A 20,455-nucleotide genomic window follows, 5' to 3' on the forward strand; every position below is an offset into this window, starting at 1 on the left:
ACACTATCGGCTTTCTAGCGGTTGTCTGGCAATAGCGTGCTCTGTGGTTAATTTTGCGGTAGTGGTGCAACATGGTGAACCTAGTGGTTCATGGTGAACAAAAATAAAATTTTATGAAAATACTAGATTTGATATTTGAGTTTGCAAACTCCTGTGAAGAAGTAAAGTAGTTTCCTGGGGTCTACATTAGCGGGTTTTTGTTTAAACTTCTGTGGCTTCGTTGAGGTAACGTGGTTGTTGTCACAACAAAACACAATGATAATATCGTAGCAGCAACCGGGCAAGTTCAGACAACAGGGTCGATACCAGGACAAGTTTGGGTGTTTTCCACAATATATTGCCAGCAGAAACGAGGTTTAACAAAATAATGACAAAAACGTTAAAAAATCGTTGTATCAATAAAGTAACAAGCTTTGGTTCAATGCCAGCTGATGTAGTATTAATTGCAGAATCAATATTGCATACTTCCTATAAACATTACCAGTTTCCGCAAATGAAAACACACGTATCGTAGCGGTAATATAATGTCGCTGAGATAAGATAATGCCTTAGCGAGGTACGGGTTCTTTAAACTTTTATTGAGCTAATCTAACTAGAAGATTAAATATGCAAGTCATGTTAAAGTCACTTTTTCCCGACAAGTCAGTACAAGATTTTGTACTTGTTGCTTCACAGAAGTATCATTACGTCAATTTGTTGCAAGTTTTAGTTCAAGTCAGGATGAACATGCGTGTGGATTATCCCTGACGTGTCCGGAATATTGTTGCATTGGAAAACTGTCATTACTGCTTTAATATCTTGAACGTTGGTGCATCTTTTAAGTAATGAATTTACATAATGTTGTGGCGCCAGAATTGCCAGAAGGTGATCAACGACACATGAACAAATAAAGGACATCCGTGCGAGTTATAATAGGCCATCACTCTAAAAAAAGGTAGGACATTTGGCATGAGCCGATCAGAAATCTTGACATTAATGTACAGTGACGTTGTCCGCTAAGGAAACCAAACAACACAGAATCCGAGACTCTTTAAAACAAGGTGTTATTTTATTAGAAACATAACAATAAGTAAATTGGAACTGATTTGCCCAACATTGAGATTCTGATAGCTGGCTCCTGGTTTTCCTCATAGTAGGATAAGGAAAAATGTTACAATAATAACAAAGCAACTTTTACCTTTATATTTTGCATTGTCTGTCCTGTGCGTGCCACTGCAAACTGTTGCACTTACGCATACTATGGGACGCACAGACACACAATAACAGGAAGTGGCCATTTACTTCTACGCCATACGTAATGGAAATATGAACGTGGCGCATAAGGTGATTAAAAGTAGCATATTAGTGTGACGCCATAACAATTTGAAGCCAGATATAATATCAAGCGTACCGTGAGTATAGACCTGAGTCTGATAACTTCCGAGAACCTTAGGGACTCCTTGTGTTTTTTTAAACGTTTGTACTATTTATTACCATATGTTGTCATAAATAGTAACGGTTACAAAAGGGAAACTAAATGCTTCAATAATTCAGCTTAGGTTTGAAATAAAGTATCTGAAATGACTTCAACTGCTGCCATGTCCGATGATTTTGAGAAGTTTGCGGAGTTTGACAAAAAATTCCGTGATCAACTATCTAGACCAGGAATTAAACCTGATCCATCAACATTAGTCAATGAAATTTTGCTAAGAAACTTAAAAAGACATTGTGAAAAATACGTAGAAACAGACATGTTTTCGCCATCGGAAGATTTAATGCCTCGATACAAACTTACAGGTCTCACGGGACGAGACTTACTTTACACATTCATTGAAGTTGTGAAAAACAGATCCAACTATAAAAAAGGAAATTATTTCTTCTTCTGCTGCGGATCTCATGCTGGGGATCGAGATATTATCTTGCTCGCCAATCCAACTGATAACCAACCTGGGAACGGGTTAATAATTACATCTACTCTTACAGAACAACCCAACAGTTACAGCTACTTTATCAATGAAGATCACGTCCTCAAATTGCGTGGGTTTTGTGACTACTTTCGGAAGTTTATGACAGAATCAGTCAGCACAGTAGGCCCCACGGTAGACGAGGGTCGTTTTTTCGAGCTTTCCGTTCTCTGGGTGTTCGAGATTGCCAGACGACTTGTTCCAGACAATGAAAATAGTCCAGATATGAAGAAAAAGCTTGATTCCATTCCTGTGTCATCCTGCATCGCCGCTTGTCTATTGAGAATCGCCAGGAAGAAGGCTGATGAGGAGCCGGAAGAATGGGAAGAGAATATAATAGATGATCTGATTCACGTTTTTCTAGAGGAATTTGATGAAATAGCCGCAAGAACAATGCTGGAATGGTTAGTTTCAAAAAATACCCTTCAACTCAACTTTTAACAAAGAAACAAATGTCATTTGCACAAATTCTGTCAAAGAAAGCTCTGCACGCTTGTATATGCTAATGTGTTTGTAAAATGTGTTCGTTTAAAATAGGTTCAAAGAGCAAAGATGTGTGAAGGAAGAAAAAGAACAACTGATGAAACAACTCTTCAATCCAGCTTTTGTCCAATAATACGAAAATGTTCACTGATAGAAGAGTTGGAAGAAAGCGAAAACTTGTTGAAGAAACATCAACAAATCGTAAAGTGATGAAACATTGATTTGAAACTTTCGTGAAACCATTTTAGAGCATATTCAGTTTGTTCTTATGTATTGCAGTTCCATGTATATATATAGGTTGTCAAGTTATATTCGATTTGTGATTTGCTTGATGTTCTAGTTCTATATATACGATATGTTGCGACGAGAGAAATATATTTTAAATCCTTTGAATGTTCAATGTTCATGTTCTCTGATGTCAGAGCAATGACGTAGAATGTTTTTTCATCCATTGTTTAACTGTTAGTTGTGTGCACTTAATTGTACTTGATTAATAACGCTTCACTTGTGACTATGTTTAAAGACGCTTTGACTGTTGTTTATCGCAAGTGTTAAAAAGAGTCTTAAACATTTTATTGAGTGTAATTAAGTTTGTTAATTACTGATTTCCTGTAAACACTGTTTAATCAGAAATCATCATAACTTTTCAAGTTTTTTCATTTGACAATGTGTTGTTTTGTTTGAAATTTTAATCGAAAGACTATTTCTGTCTTTTAAATATCATTATGTGTACACAGAATGTTCTTGTGTTTCATTTAAAAGCCTAAGACACCGCAATTAATGCCAGAACCACTTTCAGTCAAGAGTATGCGGTTCTACAACTGCAAAATGTGATAGGTTACCTTTGAATGAGGAACTACATAATCTATGATGCCCAAGAAATTGTTGAAAAACTTCAAGGCAAACATATTCCATATATGCAAAGATGCAATACAAGAGTTCATCCCTCCTAAAAACTGATATATCATAACATAATATGCGTGGTCATCATCAGAAACATTTGTAGGCAAAGTTGGATTATAGGCCGCTACATGACAATCGTTTTACTTTTTCCTGTCGAAACGTGTGTCTCACATGCTTGTGTACTTTAGAATACAACAGTTAGTGTTCTTAAAGAGAGCCCGCCCGGATAATTCAGTTGGTAGACGTAAGACTGATACGGCACATTTCATAATTTGGGGTCTTTCCGTTTCCTACGTATACATTTAAATGGCAAATCGTCTCACAGAGATACTCACAGGTACTTTCTGTTTACCGATCTTGATAAGGAGTACGATACATTTCTCCTTAAAACGGAAAGAATGCAGAGAGAAACTCTGAAAGACTTGTCCCTTGTTAGATCCTTGTCCCTCAGTTGACTCTTATTGTGCCTCAGTTGAAGTCGTGGTGTGCGTATTCGGCGTTAAGGTTGATTCGCGATCAAGATGACGTCTGGGTTTTTTATGCTTGGAGCCGACGTGCTCTGACGGGTGAATTATTTGCTTTTTTCTGTTTCGCTGCTGTCCCTTTACAGGTTTTATTTGCACCCCTAATGATTATCTATTGCACCATTTCAGCACTTCTTCTTCTGCTGCTTTCGTTTAAAATTTTTTGTGTAGATCAATGTCGTCCAAACGAAAATTCTTTTCGACACGAAAAACATTGATCAATTCCATATGGCAGTTTTCAATAAAGGAGTGGATTGGTGGACATCACCATCAATAAGTCATCTGACAATCTCGAACACCCAGAGAACAGAGAGCTTGAAAAATCCACCTTCCTTCGTTTCCAGTGTAGACTACGGTGCTGACTGATTTTGTCATAAACTTCTGAAGGCAATCCCAAACCCACGTAATCTGTATAGGCATAAACTCCACGAAAGAAGCTATAATGGTTTAATTTGGTTTGTAAGGGATGATGTATTAATCCATCCATTCCCAGGTTCATCATCAGTTGGGTTGGCAAGCAAGATAATAGCTCGACCCCACCATCAGATTTGCAGCGGAAGAGGAAGTAATTTCCTGGTTTTATTCCCAAAACTTGTCTTCAATAAACTTCTAGAGCGAGTCGTGCCCTCCTCCATCAAATACGTATACTTCTATTATAAATACCAGAATGTCTGGTGCAAAATCTATCCTTAAGTTCCATCAACTCCCGATTGCTTTGTTTTTGAACAAATTCGTTGCATGACGACAACTGACTGGGAATTCTTTTTTATCAAATTAAAACAGGGGCGGAAAAATACACAAAAAAATCTAAAAAATATACCAATAAACGATTGATGTTACAAATTCTGAAACGGCCATTTTATTTCCTGTACATTTCCACAAAAAGTTTACATTGTTACTCAATAATCATATTAATATTCTCGAAATATTCGCTTTCTTTGTGTGCAAGGTTCAGGGAATTACATAATTTTGACATCACCATTCAACGGGTTACGATCAACAGGTACACTTAAAATATTAACTTGTTCTTCCGAAACTTTGCAAATCCAGGCAATATATCATTCAGGCATCGTTAAACTTTCCGTATGAAGATCCCGTATATTGACCACATTAGCCGTCGAAAACGCATGTTTATTACATTTTGCCAATCACCGTTGGTTAAATTTGTTGGTTTGCTTTGCTTTCAGCCAATGGACAAATTTTTGTTTTCTGTAATTCAAACCAGCGTGTTGTGGTTTTCAACAAGTGAAATTACCTTTATGCATGGGTGTCTAGTTCTGTTACTCCACTCTAAACATTAGCGGTAAACCTAGTGTTAAATGTTGGAAATCGTGACTGCCTTTACAAACTTTATGAGACCTTTTAGGTCGAAACAGTTGCCATCCGTCTGCAGCTTACACAATTTATTTAGTACGTTAGTGATATTTTTTTAATGCAAAATTTTTCAAATCGAACCATGATTGAAACATTGGACCGGAAAGTCGGTGACGTCATTTCAGCACAAAACCAATCGAGCCAGGTGTTCTTGTTCATTGTGGTCAAATGATTGTTGCGTGTTTCAACCTGGACAGTAATTTGACATTTTTACTTCGATTCAACCTGAGGTCTTTCGTTGTTGTTAAACCATGAACAAAATCTTCACCTCCTGCATCCTTCTCCTCCTCATCAGTACCAGCGTCGCCATGACATTCCGAGGTGAGGTTGATTTTGAGTTCCTTTGTACGGGAATTTCTCACATATTATTACGTAGCTGGTTTAAACCTGAATTTTAAAGATGGTTGTTGGTTCGTTTTACTAAATATATTCCGGATAATTATTTTTGGAACTGGTATGGTCACGTGCGCCTCATGACACGCGATTATTAGTTGATAGGTTCAGTTACTTTATTCCTTTTTTGTTTGAGCAAACGATAACCAAAACACATGAGGCCTTGCCGTATAGTGAGCGAAAATATCGGTAAAAATTTACTCCACTTGAACGCATGAAAATATTTATAAAAATCTACGTTAGGTGAAGAATTATAAATTACGTTTTGTTGAATCAGTTGCAAAATAAAGTGGTTATTTTCCAGGAATGTCATGTGATTTCACCAGGCCCCCAGTGATATTACGTGGATATTACTGCACAGATGGGGGTTCACCGGATTGTCGTTCTGCAGCAATTTGCGCACCCAAGCTTCCATTCGATCAACTAGAACCTCACTACTGTTGTTTGTGTCTGGAGAGTAGGAGCTTTTGCTTAAGTAAACCCAAGATTTGTGAATAATCTGGAACAAATTGTCGCTTATAAATCACCTTCTGTTACAAAAATACCTGAACTGACTTAAACATGTTTCAAAGAGTTGCACAAAAGGTTTCATTTCCTTTTATAAGTGTTAATGTTGTTAACCGTTAAAACAGTTCCATTGCGAATGCCAGCAAGCACTTAATTCAAATTCTTCGGGCCAAAAGCTATAATAGTACATATATTTTATTCGGTATATACCATATCGTTATACTTAAAAAGCTCAAAACAAATCAACGGTACATTAACGTCCACAACAATCCTGACAGAAGTTTTTGTTGAAATGAGTTGAAATAGCATAGTTGCAATTGGTAATTTTTTATTATTTTGCTTGTTCATAAAGTGTATCAAAATTGATCTGTTCATGTTTATTCATCTTTTTATGCAGATGCAATTCCCCGTGATCACGACATTCCGGAACAATAATGCTTTGAACGTGAATTTAATGCTTTTCGCGTTGCTTAGCAACGGTGCTTGCCAATAAATAACAGTGGCATGGTTTGTTTGAATTTGCTTCAGTCATTTGCACAGAGGCCAGCATTAACTCAACGCAACCTTTCGCATTCATTATCAAATTGAATTTATAGTTGTTCAGTCGGACTTTGGAATGAATCCAATGTCCGAAGGTAATTCAACCCCTACTGCATATGTGATGATTCACTTTAAATTCCGCTGCATCCGTTTGAGACTTTAAACTTCCGTTCCGATTCGCTAGGTTTGTTCATTGTACCGACCTCCGAATTTCTGCACGTCGATCGAATATTGCACTGATTTGGTCACAGGATGTTAAGTTTAAATATCAAGCTTTTGTCACAAACGTCACAAATTAATAAGATTCCCTGCTGCGTCACGAGTGATGACATCATGGATCGACCTACAGTCCTTATCCAATCGAGGGAAAAGGTTACACCGTATCGAAAACATCAAATATTTACTGCACAATATTCTGTTTGCAGTCAGTTATACAAACAACCAATATTACTTCAATACATCATAAATACATTGTTGCAAAAAGCGTTATGAAATGTTTCTGTGCGGTTGTGGATCGTTTTAAACTTGGGCGGTTTGAAAACCCGTGCTTTGGGTTATCGGTTGCCTGGACAACTTTGAGCTGACTTTGTGAACCACACTCTTGCGCAATTTATCCAAAGCGGTGGAGTATATGAGAGGGTTGATGGCGCTGTTGATGGGAAGAAGAATAACTGCCGACACGACGTAAGCCACAGAGGGCAAAGTGAAACCGCTGAAATGGAGGAAAGTCATCAGGGAAAGTGGAATCCAACTACAGAAGTCGGTGAGAATGAGGAATATGATTTTGTTCTGCATATCTGCAACACAACAGGAGGATACATAGTTGTGACAAAATGGGAGGCGGTTATTTCGGCTAGAATTTAAGTCATATTCACGTCATACAAATACAATGGTTTACAATTGCAAGGTTCCACAGATAAAGGGATAATTAAAAGGTCGGCAATGCAGTGCTTGAACGTAGTTTGTGACGACTAACACAGAAATCTTATTCACGCAACACGCGAATAAATTCGTGAAAAAATTTAATGTTATTTCAAACGTGGATATACGTAGAGCATGGAGGCAAGGCCGTTATAATACCGGAAGATGCATATTTACTTTGGTATTTAAAAACTACAGCGCGTACATTGGTGATGTAAGGGTTTTGTAGAAGAGGTGACTTGGTTTGCGGAGTACTTTTCAGAACCAGTCAGTGAGGGTCTGTATATTATTGGATGAAAGTCGACGAAGAAAGTTTTAATCAAACCTTTATTTTTCTTTGAAACTCGTGCATTCTGACCATGGTTGACAATCCGCCCACTTTTGGTCGTCTTTCTGTAGATGAGAAAGTACGAGAAGGCAACGTACAAGAAAGCGGCAAAGTTAAAAGATATAATAGACATCGTATAACTCCACGCCTCATCCGACGAAGTGACGAACAATCTGCTTATACACACACTGTTGCTGCTGTAGTATCTGAAATAAAAAGAAGGCCATTTTTCTTTTACAGTTTATATTTCAGGACGTTCCAAATGCAAGTTGCCGAAATATAAAGAAATTGGACTGATGGATAGAAGATAAATAAAATAAACATAATATTTTGCTTCGGTAAAGAATTCACGTGATTTCATACAATCGGGTTTTACGTGGGTAAAACGGTTAGGCAGAGTCCATAACACCAGCTTTGCAAGGGAGGATTCTGCTGGCTCGCGAGCCTACGCTACCGATAAAAGAACAACGAATTCACCAAAGCGGATGTGTGTGTACCCAACCTCGGACTGATCGTACCCGAGATATCCTTTCGGTTTATCCAGTATATGGTATCCACCTCGGATGAGCACGCGGTAAAGATCCGACCATGACGTCGCAAGGTTTGTTTGTTTCCAGGCGGAAGTGACGTCGGTGTGGTTTACGTCGGGATAAAACTCCACCACTCGCTTCACAAAAGTTTTTATGTCTGTATAGAAACAAAAGTTAGCGTTTGTAAATTCTAACGAATACACATTTGAAAACACACAACAATGTGTTACGGAACAGTGGATCAATTTGCTTGATGCTTACGTAGAGAACTATACCTCTAACGTACAACATGCAGCTTAACAATGGAAAGAATAATTTTATTCATTGCCATAAAGATTCGCCACTTTTACGTAAACGCTTTGCCAATAAATTCATCAATAATTTGGGTCAAATCCAGTTGCAAAACTACAACTTTGGTCAGAATATTTTACCGGAAAAATCGACGGTGACGTCACGAAAGAACATATTTTTTTCGATCCAAGCTTTGGTTTGGAATTTTTCTTCAAACTCGACCGTGAGTGGCAGCAACGCGATGAAGAACGACACGAACCATGTCATGAAGACTGACAACATCACAATGCGCGTGCTGGGGTTTGAAGATGCTTGGAAAGGCTAAAAATTCAAGTGATCTGTTTGTATGAAGATGTTGCTGTTGTTCCTTGATTGTTATTGACGTTAGTTGTTCAGTTTATTCTATGTGATATCTTACAGTGTTACTTCGTGTTTTCTTTTTAGGTTTGTTGCATATTACAAACATTTGTAAAAGTAAAACTATAATATGGTATTCAACAACTCAATTAAAAACAGGTATTAAATGAAGGCCTTTAGCAACATTAAACTCAAATTCCTGTTATTATTTGTCGTCACACGAAGATCTCAGTCGATACATTTACAACTGAAATGTGTTTTACGTTAAAGACAGCGTAGAGACGAAACGTAGTCAGCAGAACCATGGTTAGCACTGAGGTTTCGCTCGACAGCGCTACCATCACCCCAAGTGCAACACATGTGCCACTGGACCGCCACGAGAGGTCGCTGCTGCAGTACTCTCCCGAGTAATGAACCCCCATAGATCCAAGTATGATGAGGTAAACTCCCATGAGAAAATCTGAGGCACTGAGGTTTAACACTAGAATGTGATTGGCGCGCGACGATGCGTGACCACCACGTGACTGCGTTGCCGGTTTTATTTCTTTTAACATCACCATCTGCAAAAAAATTCTGTTTGTTTAATTTTTTCGAATTATACCCAATAATTTGTAGGATGTATGATCAAATGTATTAAAAAGAACTTATTCATTAAAGTAAGCACTTCGCACTAGAAGAAATCCATTCAATGTTACCAGATTTCAGATAAGATGGGTGGTTGAAAAACAGTGGTGTAGTGCAAATATTTAAGCATTTGCTTGGGGACACAGACAATATTCTATGTCGTGTTCTGTGACATGTTTTCTACAAACATAAGGCGAACACTTATTAGTTTTCTGAGTAAGCAGACTAAAGTTGAAACCAGAGTCAGACTTTACCAGATAAAACCTTAATACTTTCCATGTTGCCTAAAGTTGCTGCGAGTCCCATGATCCACACAGCTCCACGTAACAAAGGGTTCGCGATCAATTCGTATCTCGATGAAAACGACATTTCATTTGATGACGTCACCGAGGGACATTCGTCACTCCAGTCACTGCAATCTCCGACGCCGTTGAATTTCTACACAGTAGTTTGAATCTTGTTATTAAGAACAATCCACCACCATGAAGATTTATGTTTAAAAAAAGAGCTGCAAATGTTCAGGTTTTCGCTTCGAAAAATGGCAACTAGGGAACGTCCCTCGGAAAAAGAAGAAAGAATGCTCATTGTTAAAAATATCACCTCATACCAGTTTTTTCGGCACAAACAGAGGTTTTCCACTTTCGCAATAAAACCTTCCGTCGTCTGAGCATCCCAGTTCATCCTCCGACGAATCACAGTTTATCTGACCGTCGCAAATTTGATGCTTGCCGATTGAAAGCTGACAGAAAAGAAAACAGAAAATTATTAATAATTTGTGATGGAAATCAATTTCAAAGTTTTTAGTCAGGTTATTTAATAACTTGACTGTGAAGCTTCCACGTGTGTCCACGCAGAAGAAGTGTTATTGGAATAAGGTTAAAGGTTGAAAGCGTTTTTGAAAAAAAGCGTAATTGAAAAAAGTCGGAGGAAAAAGTGGCTGATCCAGCTAGGCTGCAATGCCTGGCTGCCAAGCCTGTGAACCTAATGATCGCGATACGATAGCTGTGATTGCCAAGAAGGACCTGCGCAGTGGGGCGATTCAGTCAATCATGCCAATGCATGAAATATTACTGCGTAATTAAAAACAAATTACTATTTTGAAACAAACATTAATTAAAACAATAACACTTTTGTGTTACACCGTACTGGCTTGCTCAAGTTCCTGCTTCCATGCATCATAAAGTGCACTTCAACGCTTGTATGCAATTTTGCAACCTTCGGATTTAACTAATTACTCACCGCAGCGCCACCAAGCGACTGGCAATGCATACGACCTGGGCACAATTCTCCATTTTCGTCACTTCCGTCCACGCAGTCGACGAAACCATCGCACACTTTCACTTGATCGATGCTGACGTAACCTTCCACTGTGTTGCAAGCGAACTTCGACGTGCAGATCGTCGGGTCTTCATCGTGGTAAACGTAAACGTCGTTGAAGTAAGCGTGGTTGCATTCAATGAGTCCGTTGCATAGCTTAGGTCTAACGTTATCTGGGAAAAAGAAGGTTTGATAAGAAACGTGTCGAAAGTTGAATCCCTCAGAAATTACAACATGTCTGTCATCAGAACCACGAGCAAAGAACCTTGTTTTTGTCATTAACTGTAATTCTGTGCAGTTTTCAATTAAATCGGGCAAACGTTTTAAACACTATACCGTGTTCATCAACAACAAAGGAGTCGTTTGGTATTTTTTTTATTTAAGTTTTTTTTCGAAGTAGCGTTTTGGAAGTTTCGAACTAAATATCGGTCAGGGTTATTAGTATATGTTTCACAAAAATGACGGAAATGCTGCCGCCAATTCCCAGATTGGACAAAATGCCCCAATCGTGTTCAAGTTCATTTGAGGGTTATGAAAATCACTTTAGCGCCCAAAGTGAAGAGCGCAGGTAAGTCCCTGAGAAAATACTGCTTGGTAGTTTCCATGCAAATATTGTGGCATGATTGCCAGTATAAATTCATTCGATTAAATAGAGAAACATGATTATAAAATGTTATAAATTCACATAGTTGCTGTCCCATTTGTGTCAAGTACACCAGAATGGTTTATTAACAGCTACATTGCAGCTAATGCAACATGGTCACTTACAGTCGCTGCATTCAAACAGTGGAACCCGATGTTCATCCCTGCATCCAGTTTTAATTTCGGGTTTGGACGAATTTCTTGTAAATTTCTCACAAACTTCCGTACACTCGTCCTCGGCCGGTGAATTGTAATCTCTCCGACGTCCAGATGAAATTACGCATTCGCTTCTTCCATCGCAGAAAATGGCTGTTTTCTGCTCGCAACTTTCGGATGCCAAATGACTGCATCTAGTCAACAAATTCAATTTTGCTGCACGAAAACTTGAAAACAACCTCTCATATACGCGTATAGTTTCAAATATTACTATAATGACTTTGTGTCAACGCTTCTATTTTTTTAAGAACTGATGATGAGAAACATCTTTTATTTTATATTGAACCAAAGTCAAAATAAAAGCATGAGGTTGCTATGGTGAGTGGTTGTACACAAGCTCCATCGAACAAAAAATAGTTGAAAATTTATGTTTTTTGCGTAACTGAGATTCAGATAAATTTTAAACCACTTTCTTGTACCTACCTTGTAACTTGTACCCAGTTTTAACAATGATGTTTTAAATTTCAATTTACCGGCATAGTTTTCCTGGCACCGTCTGGTTTCCACAAGGTGCTGTTCCACTGCATAGATCCGACCTGAAGCACAACATGCATTTGTATTATGTAGTTTATAACTCTTTTTATGGCTTACAGTTCGTCTGATCCATCGTCGCAATCCACATTTCCGTCGCAGACTTGACGAGTGTCAACACATATTCCACTTCCACAATCAAACTTACCTCCGTTGCACCTGGATACGCTTTGTTGGGAGATGACGCTGAATGGAAGCGTTAGGGTCAACTAAGGTTAAATTTAAAAAAAAAAAAATTTCGGCCATTTTGGTTTCAGGTTGCAGTCAACAGGAGCTCGTCATCGGTTGGGTTGGATTGAGTATTGTTGCCCACCACGCCAACATACAAATGAGGACTTTGGTTATTGCTTGGATGTTGGTGGTGTTGTACACAGACCATGTTAAAAAACTATATTGGACTGGAGCTTGTTCCAAACGGGTAGAAACCGATGTTACATTTCGCGTTGCAACCAATGCAAGCTAAATTTTTCATCACAAGCCAAACCAGAGTGGTTACAAATGTCGAAGTCTTGCAACACAACATTATTTACACCAGGGGTTCTAAGACCTTTTAGGGCCACGACACACGGTTTAAGAAACCCCGGTCTACCCCATTACCCAGTTTGATTATTATTAACTGCCCATAGTAATCATTCAAAATGCTTTGGATTCTTTGAGATATGAGAGATCTTACTGTGGTTGTAACTTCGCACAGAGATCAGGAAGTTGACCTTCACACAAGCATTCGTCACTCATGTCGTAACAATCTATGACGTCATCGCATACGCTGGTTTTAGGAATGATGAGGTCACCATATAGGCAGTGGAAGCACAGGGAGTGATTGAACTGGGCCCACATCGATGATCGAATGTCGCTGTGGAAAAAATCGAGATGTGTTGTTTTGTTACAATTTGGAGAAAAACAATTTGGTATTATTTGTGTGCGGCCACTTTTTTGGTGCCACGAAAACATAAGTTTTTAAATTCTGTCCACTTTTACGCGCCTAAAAGGAAGTTAAATAGCGTTCACTTTAAATTGAAACAAAATTATTTTAGATATTTAGTTTAAAGTATTGATGGCAGCCCCCACAAGAAACAACAACATTTGAAGCAAATTACTTCGGATTGTCGGTGAGAAGTCCTTCGTTGTCAAGGAAACAAAGGTCACTCCCGTCATCGCAGTCTTTTACTCCGTCCCACAGAAACATCTGAGGCAAGTTGCAATCACTGCCCTTCCGCGTGCATTTGAACCCGTGCCCGTTCTGCCATCGGAGGTGGGACGAGCAATCGTTGCAGGTATCGTCATCACAGATGGTGGATCGATGGAGGCAGGTGGAGTCGGGACAACGGAAGTGCGTCGGGCATTCCATGTCGCACGGGACGCCAGAGTTACACGGGTGGACGAGGGAATCGCACAACTGACGTTTGGTTTTGTTGCAGTTCATGTTGGGGTCATCCGGGTTCAAATGGTTGTGACACGTGTTTGAATCGTCGAAACATTCGCAAGTTCTCACGAGGCTGAAAGTGAAATAAGAAAATTATGTTTGTAAAATCAATAAATAGGGCTCACAATTTGAAAATTGTAATTGGTGAGCATATAATTCATACAACAGGAAGGGCCTTCAGTTTGCACTCAATGAAAAAAGTTGACAAACAAACAGCATTTTGAGAAAGGGTTAACCAATAGTGTCGCTGCAAAACCTGCTATTTAAAGATCATATGTGCATTAAAATGGAATGAGAAAATTACAATTTGGATTGCATGGCAACCATGCAACCTCTATATACACATTCACCCATAAATTCAAAACAATAAGAGACACTTAAATTCACGCTCACCTTGGGTTTGAGGCATATGACGTAGCATGACGACACAAATCTGGGGTTTCCCCGCCACAATCACATTCATCACTTAAGTCAGGGCAATCGATGACGTCATCGCACACGCTTTTGCTGGAGATTATCGTTTCGTTGTCGTGGCAACGGAAGCAAGCGGAATTGTTGAATTCAGCGAATATCGATTGTCTGACGTCGCTTTAAACAAAGTGATGTTTTACTTGTATGACTTAATTCACAACAGAAACTTGTTGATTGTTGGTAAGTATTCGGTCTAACCAAATCATATAAATACAGAATACCCTCATGGTACATTAGCACCCTTGCCTGAGCGTTAAAATGATTTTGCTGCATTAATTTAATAAACTTTAACCATTTCGAATTATATCTTGCGGCAATGTAAAAGTAATGGTAACCGGTAACTCCATTCACATTTAGATAAGGTTTGGTGAGAAAAATGTGATTTCTATGTACCTGGGATTCCCCATTAAAACCGTGTCGTTTTCCTGGCTTACGTAACACAAATCTATTGCGTCATCACAGTCCGCAATCCCGTCGAATAACAAGATTTGTGGCAGAACACAAGATCCCCCGTTCCTCGCGCACTTGAAACCGTGTCCGTTGTTCCATCTCTGTGATGACGAACAATCGTTGCACACGTCACCGTCACACACGGTTGACCTTGGTAGACACGTCATATCCGGACACCGGAAGTGGTAGGAGCAGAGCATGTCGCAGGGAAAGTCTTGGTTGCATGAGTTCGACAGGTGGCAAGCTGGAGGTGAAGTTTGAGCGCACGTGGTTTTGTTGAGAGTTAAGATATTGTGACAAATTCCGTTCGAATCAAAGCAGTCGCATTTCTTTATCATTCTGCGAAGTAAAAACATGTAGATGAGCAAAGTGGAGCCAATAATATGATTTCTGTGAGCTGCAGGCAAAGAAGAGTCGCACCAAGCTGCACTCATGAGATCTCGATGACCGAAACAGTGACCATCTGTATGCAGCTCACATAAAAAACATGTTTAGTTGTGGATGAATTTTTACCGAGACATGCATAAATTTGCCGGTGAATAATACAGCATTACAAGTGAAATATTAATTTGTTGTAGACGACATCATTAATTTAATATTTTTGACCACATCTCAGCCAAATTTTTTTCTAATATGTTCCTGTATTCATATGTGATGTGACTGTCGCCATATTTAAAGAAACTGTTTTCAATTTTACGCTTGCTTCGACGCAAACCCTGTGACCCTTAGTTGAAACTTAGGCCGCTTATAAATCCACTTACGTCGGGTGTTCTTCATATTTGCTGACATAACCACATATTCCTTGTGCTTCCTTCTCACATTGGCACTCGTCCTTCAGGTTGGGGCAGTCAACCTTTCCATCACACACGTTTGAACTCGATACGATCGTGTGTTGTTCGTCTCGACACGCGAAACATATGGTGGAGTTAAATGAGGACCCGGTTCGGTTTCTGACGTCTCTGTAAATAAATTGTTTTTGCAAAACATTATTAGTCAGTAAACTTTAAATTTGCAGTTATATCGTTCCAAGCCAACCAGTGGGCCCAAAGCGTTTTACATCACGAAAAAGCGAAATGCAAAAAATGCAAAGTACATTACAGAATCAAGCCCAAGTTAAACCATAAACACCATAATCACTAATAAAAACTTTTACACCCACTTATATATTTCATTACAAACACATTAAACTTACCTTGGGTCACCATTCAGATTACTCCCACTTTGAACATAGCATAAATCCGTACCATCGTCACAGTCAGAAATTCCATCAAACAGAACGTTTTGTGGCAGATTGCATAACCTTCCATTTCTCAAACACTTAAACCCGTGTCCATTGTCAAACCTTCTCGAAGACGGACAATCGTTGCAGAATTCATCATCACACAATGAAGCTCTTTGGCGACAACTTCCGTCCGGACAGCGATAAAAATCTGGACACCAACCGTCGCACAGTGTTTTACCGATGCATTGGGTGTGGCCTCGACAAAACTCAACACGACGAATCGCACATGTTTCAATCCAACCCAGCAAACGGGGCAGCGAGCATCTGAAATGCAACGCAGGTTTTTAATTGTTCTGAAAATTATTCTAATATAAAGCACTGACACATATTTTTGTGTACTTGAATTAATACAATAACCAGTACATGTAGAAATTTACGGCGCTAACGCCTTGCAAACGCAATATATTGACTTTCTGAATTTCTATCAAACCATGCCAGCAATTGGCAAAGTCTTATCGTAAGTGGAGAATACAGGACTGCACAACAAATAAATTAACTAAAACAAATTTTGCATTGCTGTTGGATGGCTTAACTCAACCTACAGGCTTAACTCAACTTACAGTATAGTTAAACGTACATTAAATATTCTGAAGTAAGGTTGGTTTCGTCCGACACAATTTCTGGTTTTCTTTCGTCGCTTTTGTCAGGACAATCGGCGAAGTTGGAACAAAACCGATTTTGTAAAATTATTGTTCCGTCGTCGCAGATAAAATTCGGTTTCCACTCTGTGGGGGTAAATAATGTAATCAACTCTATTAAGCAAGTTTGCATGAGTCGCACAACCATCTGGTCAAGCGCATAAAATATGCGGCACACGTTTTTCGAATATTTGATGACGCATGCAGTTTATAATATGAAACGTCTCCATTTTTTTATCATAGGAATATGCCTGACAGCCTCAGTAACTCAGTGTGTGTACTTCGTAAAATAAAATTAAACGGATTAATTAAGAATCCCAAATCATGTTTGATCATAACCTTCAGAAAGAGTGACTCTGTGGTTTGGATATTTTTGTTCGAATTGATCACCAGACGATTTCCAAACCAGTCAGTTACATGTATAGATAAATAAGTTTAACCAATCACAAATCACATACCTGTAGACCTGGAGTTTTGAAAGCTGAGTAAAAGGAGCAGGATTAACAAAATGAGGGAGCCCATGTCAGTTTAAAGCAAAATATTCACTGACTATCGTAACATACGATGACGTATTAGTGGTAAAGTTATTTGGAAACCAAACACAAACCTCCTGCCTCAGCTCATTAACGTCTTTAATAAATGCAAACTATTCGTTTCTGCTAATTATATTAATTGACAACACGTGGTACTAAACATCACTATACGCCCCTCTTATACGTGTGGAAATGAATGGAATGAATTTAAGCACTTCATCAGAAATTTGACAGGTTGTGACAACCGCTCACTCTGAGGACGGGAAGTCTGCGTTAGTTGAGTTGCCACGCGAGCGACGCGTGCAGGAAAAATAACCTCGTTAAAAGTTGGACGGGTAACCGCTTGTGCCCGATATATCTTGTCTGGGGTTTGTGTGTTACAAAAAGTGCTACAAAAGCTAAACCTTTCAACTGAAAATTTCTAAACTGAATCACCAAACATTACCGTTTACAATTCAATGTCGTGGCGTTGTTGAGAGTTGAGAGATTGTTACAATTTCCGTTCGAATCAAAACAGTCGCATTTCTTTATTATTCTGCGAAGTAAAAACGTGTAGATGAGCAAAGTGGAGCAAACAATATGATTTCTGTGAGCTGCAGGCCAAGAAGAGTCGCACCAAGCTGCGCTCATGAGACCTTATGGGTCGAAACAGTGGCCATCTGTATGCAGCTCACAGAAAAACATGTTTAGTTGTGGATGAATTATAACCGAGCCATGCATAAATTTGCCGGTGATAAATATAACATTACAAGTAAAATATTATTTTGTTGTAGACGACATCATTAATTTAACATTTTTGACCACATCTCAGTCAAAATTTTTTCTAATATGTTCCTGTTTTTATATGTAATGTGGCTGTCGCCATATTTAAAAAAACTGTTTTCAATGTTACGCTTGCTTCGACGCAAACTATGCGACCCTCAGTGGAAACTTAGGCCTCTTATAAATCCACTTACGTCGGGTGTTCTTCATATTTGCTGACATAACCACATATTCCGTGTGCTTCCTTCTCACATTGGCATTCGTCCTTCAGGTTGGGGCAGTCAACCTTCCCATCACACACGTTTGAACTCGATACGATCGTGTGTTGTTCGTCTCGACACGCGAAACATATGGTGGAGTTAAAGAAGGACCCGGTTCGGTTTCTGACGTCTCTGTAAATAAATTGTTTTTGCAAAACATTATTAGTCAGTAAACTTTAAATTTGCAGTTATATCGTTCCAAGCCAACCAGTGGGCCCAAAGCGTTTTACATCACGAAAAAGCGAAATGCAAAAAATGCAAAGTACATTACAGAATCAAGCCCAAGTTAAACCATGAACACCATAATCACTAATACGTAACTTTTACACCCACTTATATATTTCATTACAAACACATTAAACTTACCTTGGGTCACCATTCAGATTACTCCCACTTTGAACATAGCATAAATCAGAACCATCGTCACAGTCAGAAATTCCATCAAACAGAACGTTTTGTGGCAGATTGCATAACCTTCCATTTCTCAAACACTTAAACCCGTGTCCATTGTCAAACCTTCTCGAAGACGGACAATCGTTGCAGAATTCATCATCACACAATGAAGCTCTTTGGCGACAACTTCCGTCCGGACAGCGATAAAAATCTGGACACCAACCGTCGCACAGTGTTTTACCGATACACTGGGTGTGGCCTCGACAAAACTCAACACGACGAATCGCACAAGTTTCAATCCAACCCAGGGAACGAGGCAGCGAGCATCTGAAATGCAACGCAGGTTTTTAATTGTTCTGGAAATTATTCTAATATAAAAGCACTGACACATTTTCGTGTGTACTTGAATTAATACAACAACCAGTACATGTAGTTATTTACGGCGCTAACGCCTTGCAAACGCAATATATTGACTTTCTGAATTTCTATCAAACCATGCCAGCAATTGGCAAAGTCTTATCGTAAGTGGAGAATACAGGACTGCACAAAAATAAATTAACTAAAACAAATTTTGCATTGCTGTTGGATGGCTTAACTCAACCTACAGGCTTAACTCAACTTACAGTATAGTTAAACGTACATTAAATATTCTGAAGTAAGGTTGGTTTCGTCCGACACAATTTCTGGTTTTCTTTCGTCGCTTTTGTCAGGACAATCGGCGAAGTTGGAACAAAACCGATTTTGTAAAATTATTGTTCCGTCGTCGCAGATAAAATTCGGTTTCCACTCTGTGGGGGTAAATAATGTAATCAACTCTATTAAGCAAGTTTGCATGAGTCGCACAACCATCTGGTCAAGCGCATAAAATATGCGGCATTTTTTTTGAAAAACACGTTTTTCGAATATTTGATGACGCATGCAGTTTATAATATGAAACGTCTCCATTTTTTATTATATGAATATGCCTGACAGCCTCAGTAACTCAGTGTGTGTACTTCGTAAAAGAAAATTAAACGGATTAATTAAGAATCCCAAATCATGTTTGATCATAACCTTCAGAAAGAATGAATCTGTGGTTTGGATATTTTTGTTCAGAATTGATCACCAGACGATTTCCAAACCAGTCAGTTACATGTATAGATAAATAAGTTTAACCAATCACAAATCACATACCTGTAGACCTGGAGTTTTGAAAGCTGAGTAAAAGGAGCAGGATTAACAAAATGAGGGAGCCCATGTCAGTTTAAAGCAAAATATTCACTGACTATCGTAACATACGATGACGTATTAGTGGTAAAGTTATTTGGAAACCAAACACAACCTCCTGCCTCAGCTCATTAACGTCTTTGATAAATGCAAACTATTCGTTTCTGCTAATTATATTAATTGACAACACGTGATACTAAACATCACTATACGCCCCGCTTATACGTGTGGAATGGAATGAATTTAAGCACATCATCAGAAATTTGACAGGTTGTGACAACCGCTCACTCTGAGGACGGGAAGTCTGCGTTAGTTGAGTTGCCACGCGAGCGACGCATGCAGGAAAAATAACCTCGTTAAAAGTTGGACGAGTAACCGCTTGTGCCCGATATATCTTGTCTGGGGTTTGTGTGTTACAAAAAGTGCTACAAAAGTTAAACCTTTCAACTGAAAATTTCTAAACTGAATCACCAAACATGACCGTTTACAATTCAATGTCGGTTGAGCCAGGTTCTTTGTGCAGTTTTTTTTATTGAAGATCACATAAAGTTTTAAAGCCCAGCCTGTACGGAAAGAATTCGTTTTAAAGCGAACAATTGTATATCTAGTCATT

The 20,455-nt window shown here is 38.8% G+C and overlaps 1 protein-coding gene across 1 annotated transcript; it reads right to left on the minus strand.

Moving 5' to 3' along the window:
• Window positions 1-7,156: 7,156 nt before the first annotated feature.
• On the minus strand, window positions 7,157-19,873 carry LOC145895958 (uncharacterized). Its single transcript, XM_082984727.1, has 21 exons — window positions 19,810-19,873; window positions 19,277-19,424; window positions 18,610-18,963; window positions 18,178-18,375; window positions 15,961-16,314; window positions 15,530-15,727; window positions 14,712-15,107; window positions 14,241-14,435; window positions 13,522-13,920; window positions 13,098-13,277; window positions 12,485-12,610; window positions 12,367-12,429; window positions 11,804-12,027; window positions 10,958-11,208; window positions 10,326-10,457; window positions 9,983-10,156; window positions 9,358-9,654; window positions 8,878-9,058; window positions 8,435-8,603; window positions 7,914-8,122; window positions 7,157-7,464 (listed from the first exon to the last, which is right to left on the minus strand). The coding sequence occupies exons 1-21, from the start codon at window positions 19,871-19,873 to the stop codon at window positions 7,187-7,189; spliced, it is 4,590 nt and encodes a 1,529-aa protein (XP_082840853.1). The 3' UTR covers window positions 7,157-7,186.
• Between the last annotated feature and the right edge of the window lie 582 nt (window positions 19,874-20,455).

The sequence above is a fragment of the Ascidia mentula genome, chromosome 3 (genome assembly GCF_947561715.1).
Source record: "Ascidia mentula chromosome 3, kaAscMent1.1, whole genome shotgun sequence".
Lineage (NCBI taxonomy): Eukaryota > Metazoa > Chordata > Ascidiacea > Phlebobranchia > Ascidiidae > Ascidia > Ascidia mentula.

Coding starts and splice junctions, on each gene's coding strand:
- LOC145895958 (XM_082984727.1), bottom strand. CDS start 19,873: ATGGGCTCCCTCATTTTGTTAATCCTGCTCCTTTTACTCAGCTTTCAA. Junction 19,425..19,809: donor TCAAAACTCCAGGTCTACAG/GTATGTGATTTG, acceptor TTACCCCCACAG/AGTGGAAACCGAATTTTATC. Junction 8,123..8,434: donor AAACCGAAAGGATATCTCGG/GTACGATCAGTC, acceptor TTTTTATTTCAG/ATACTACAGCAGCAACAGTG.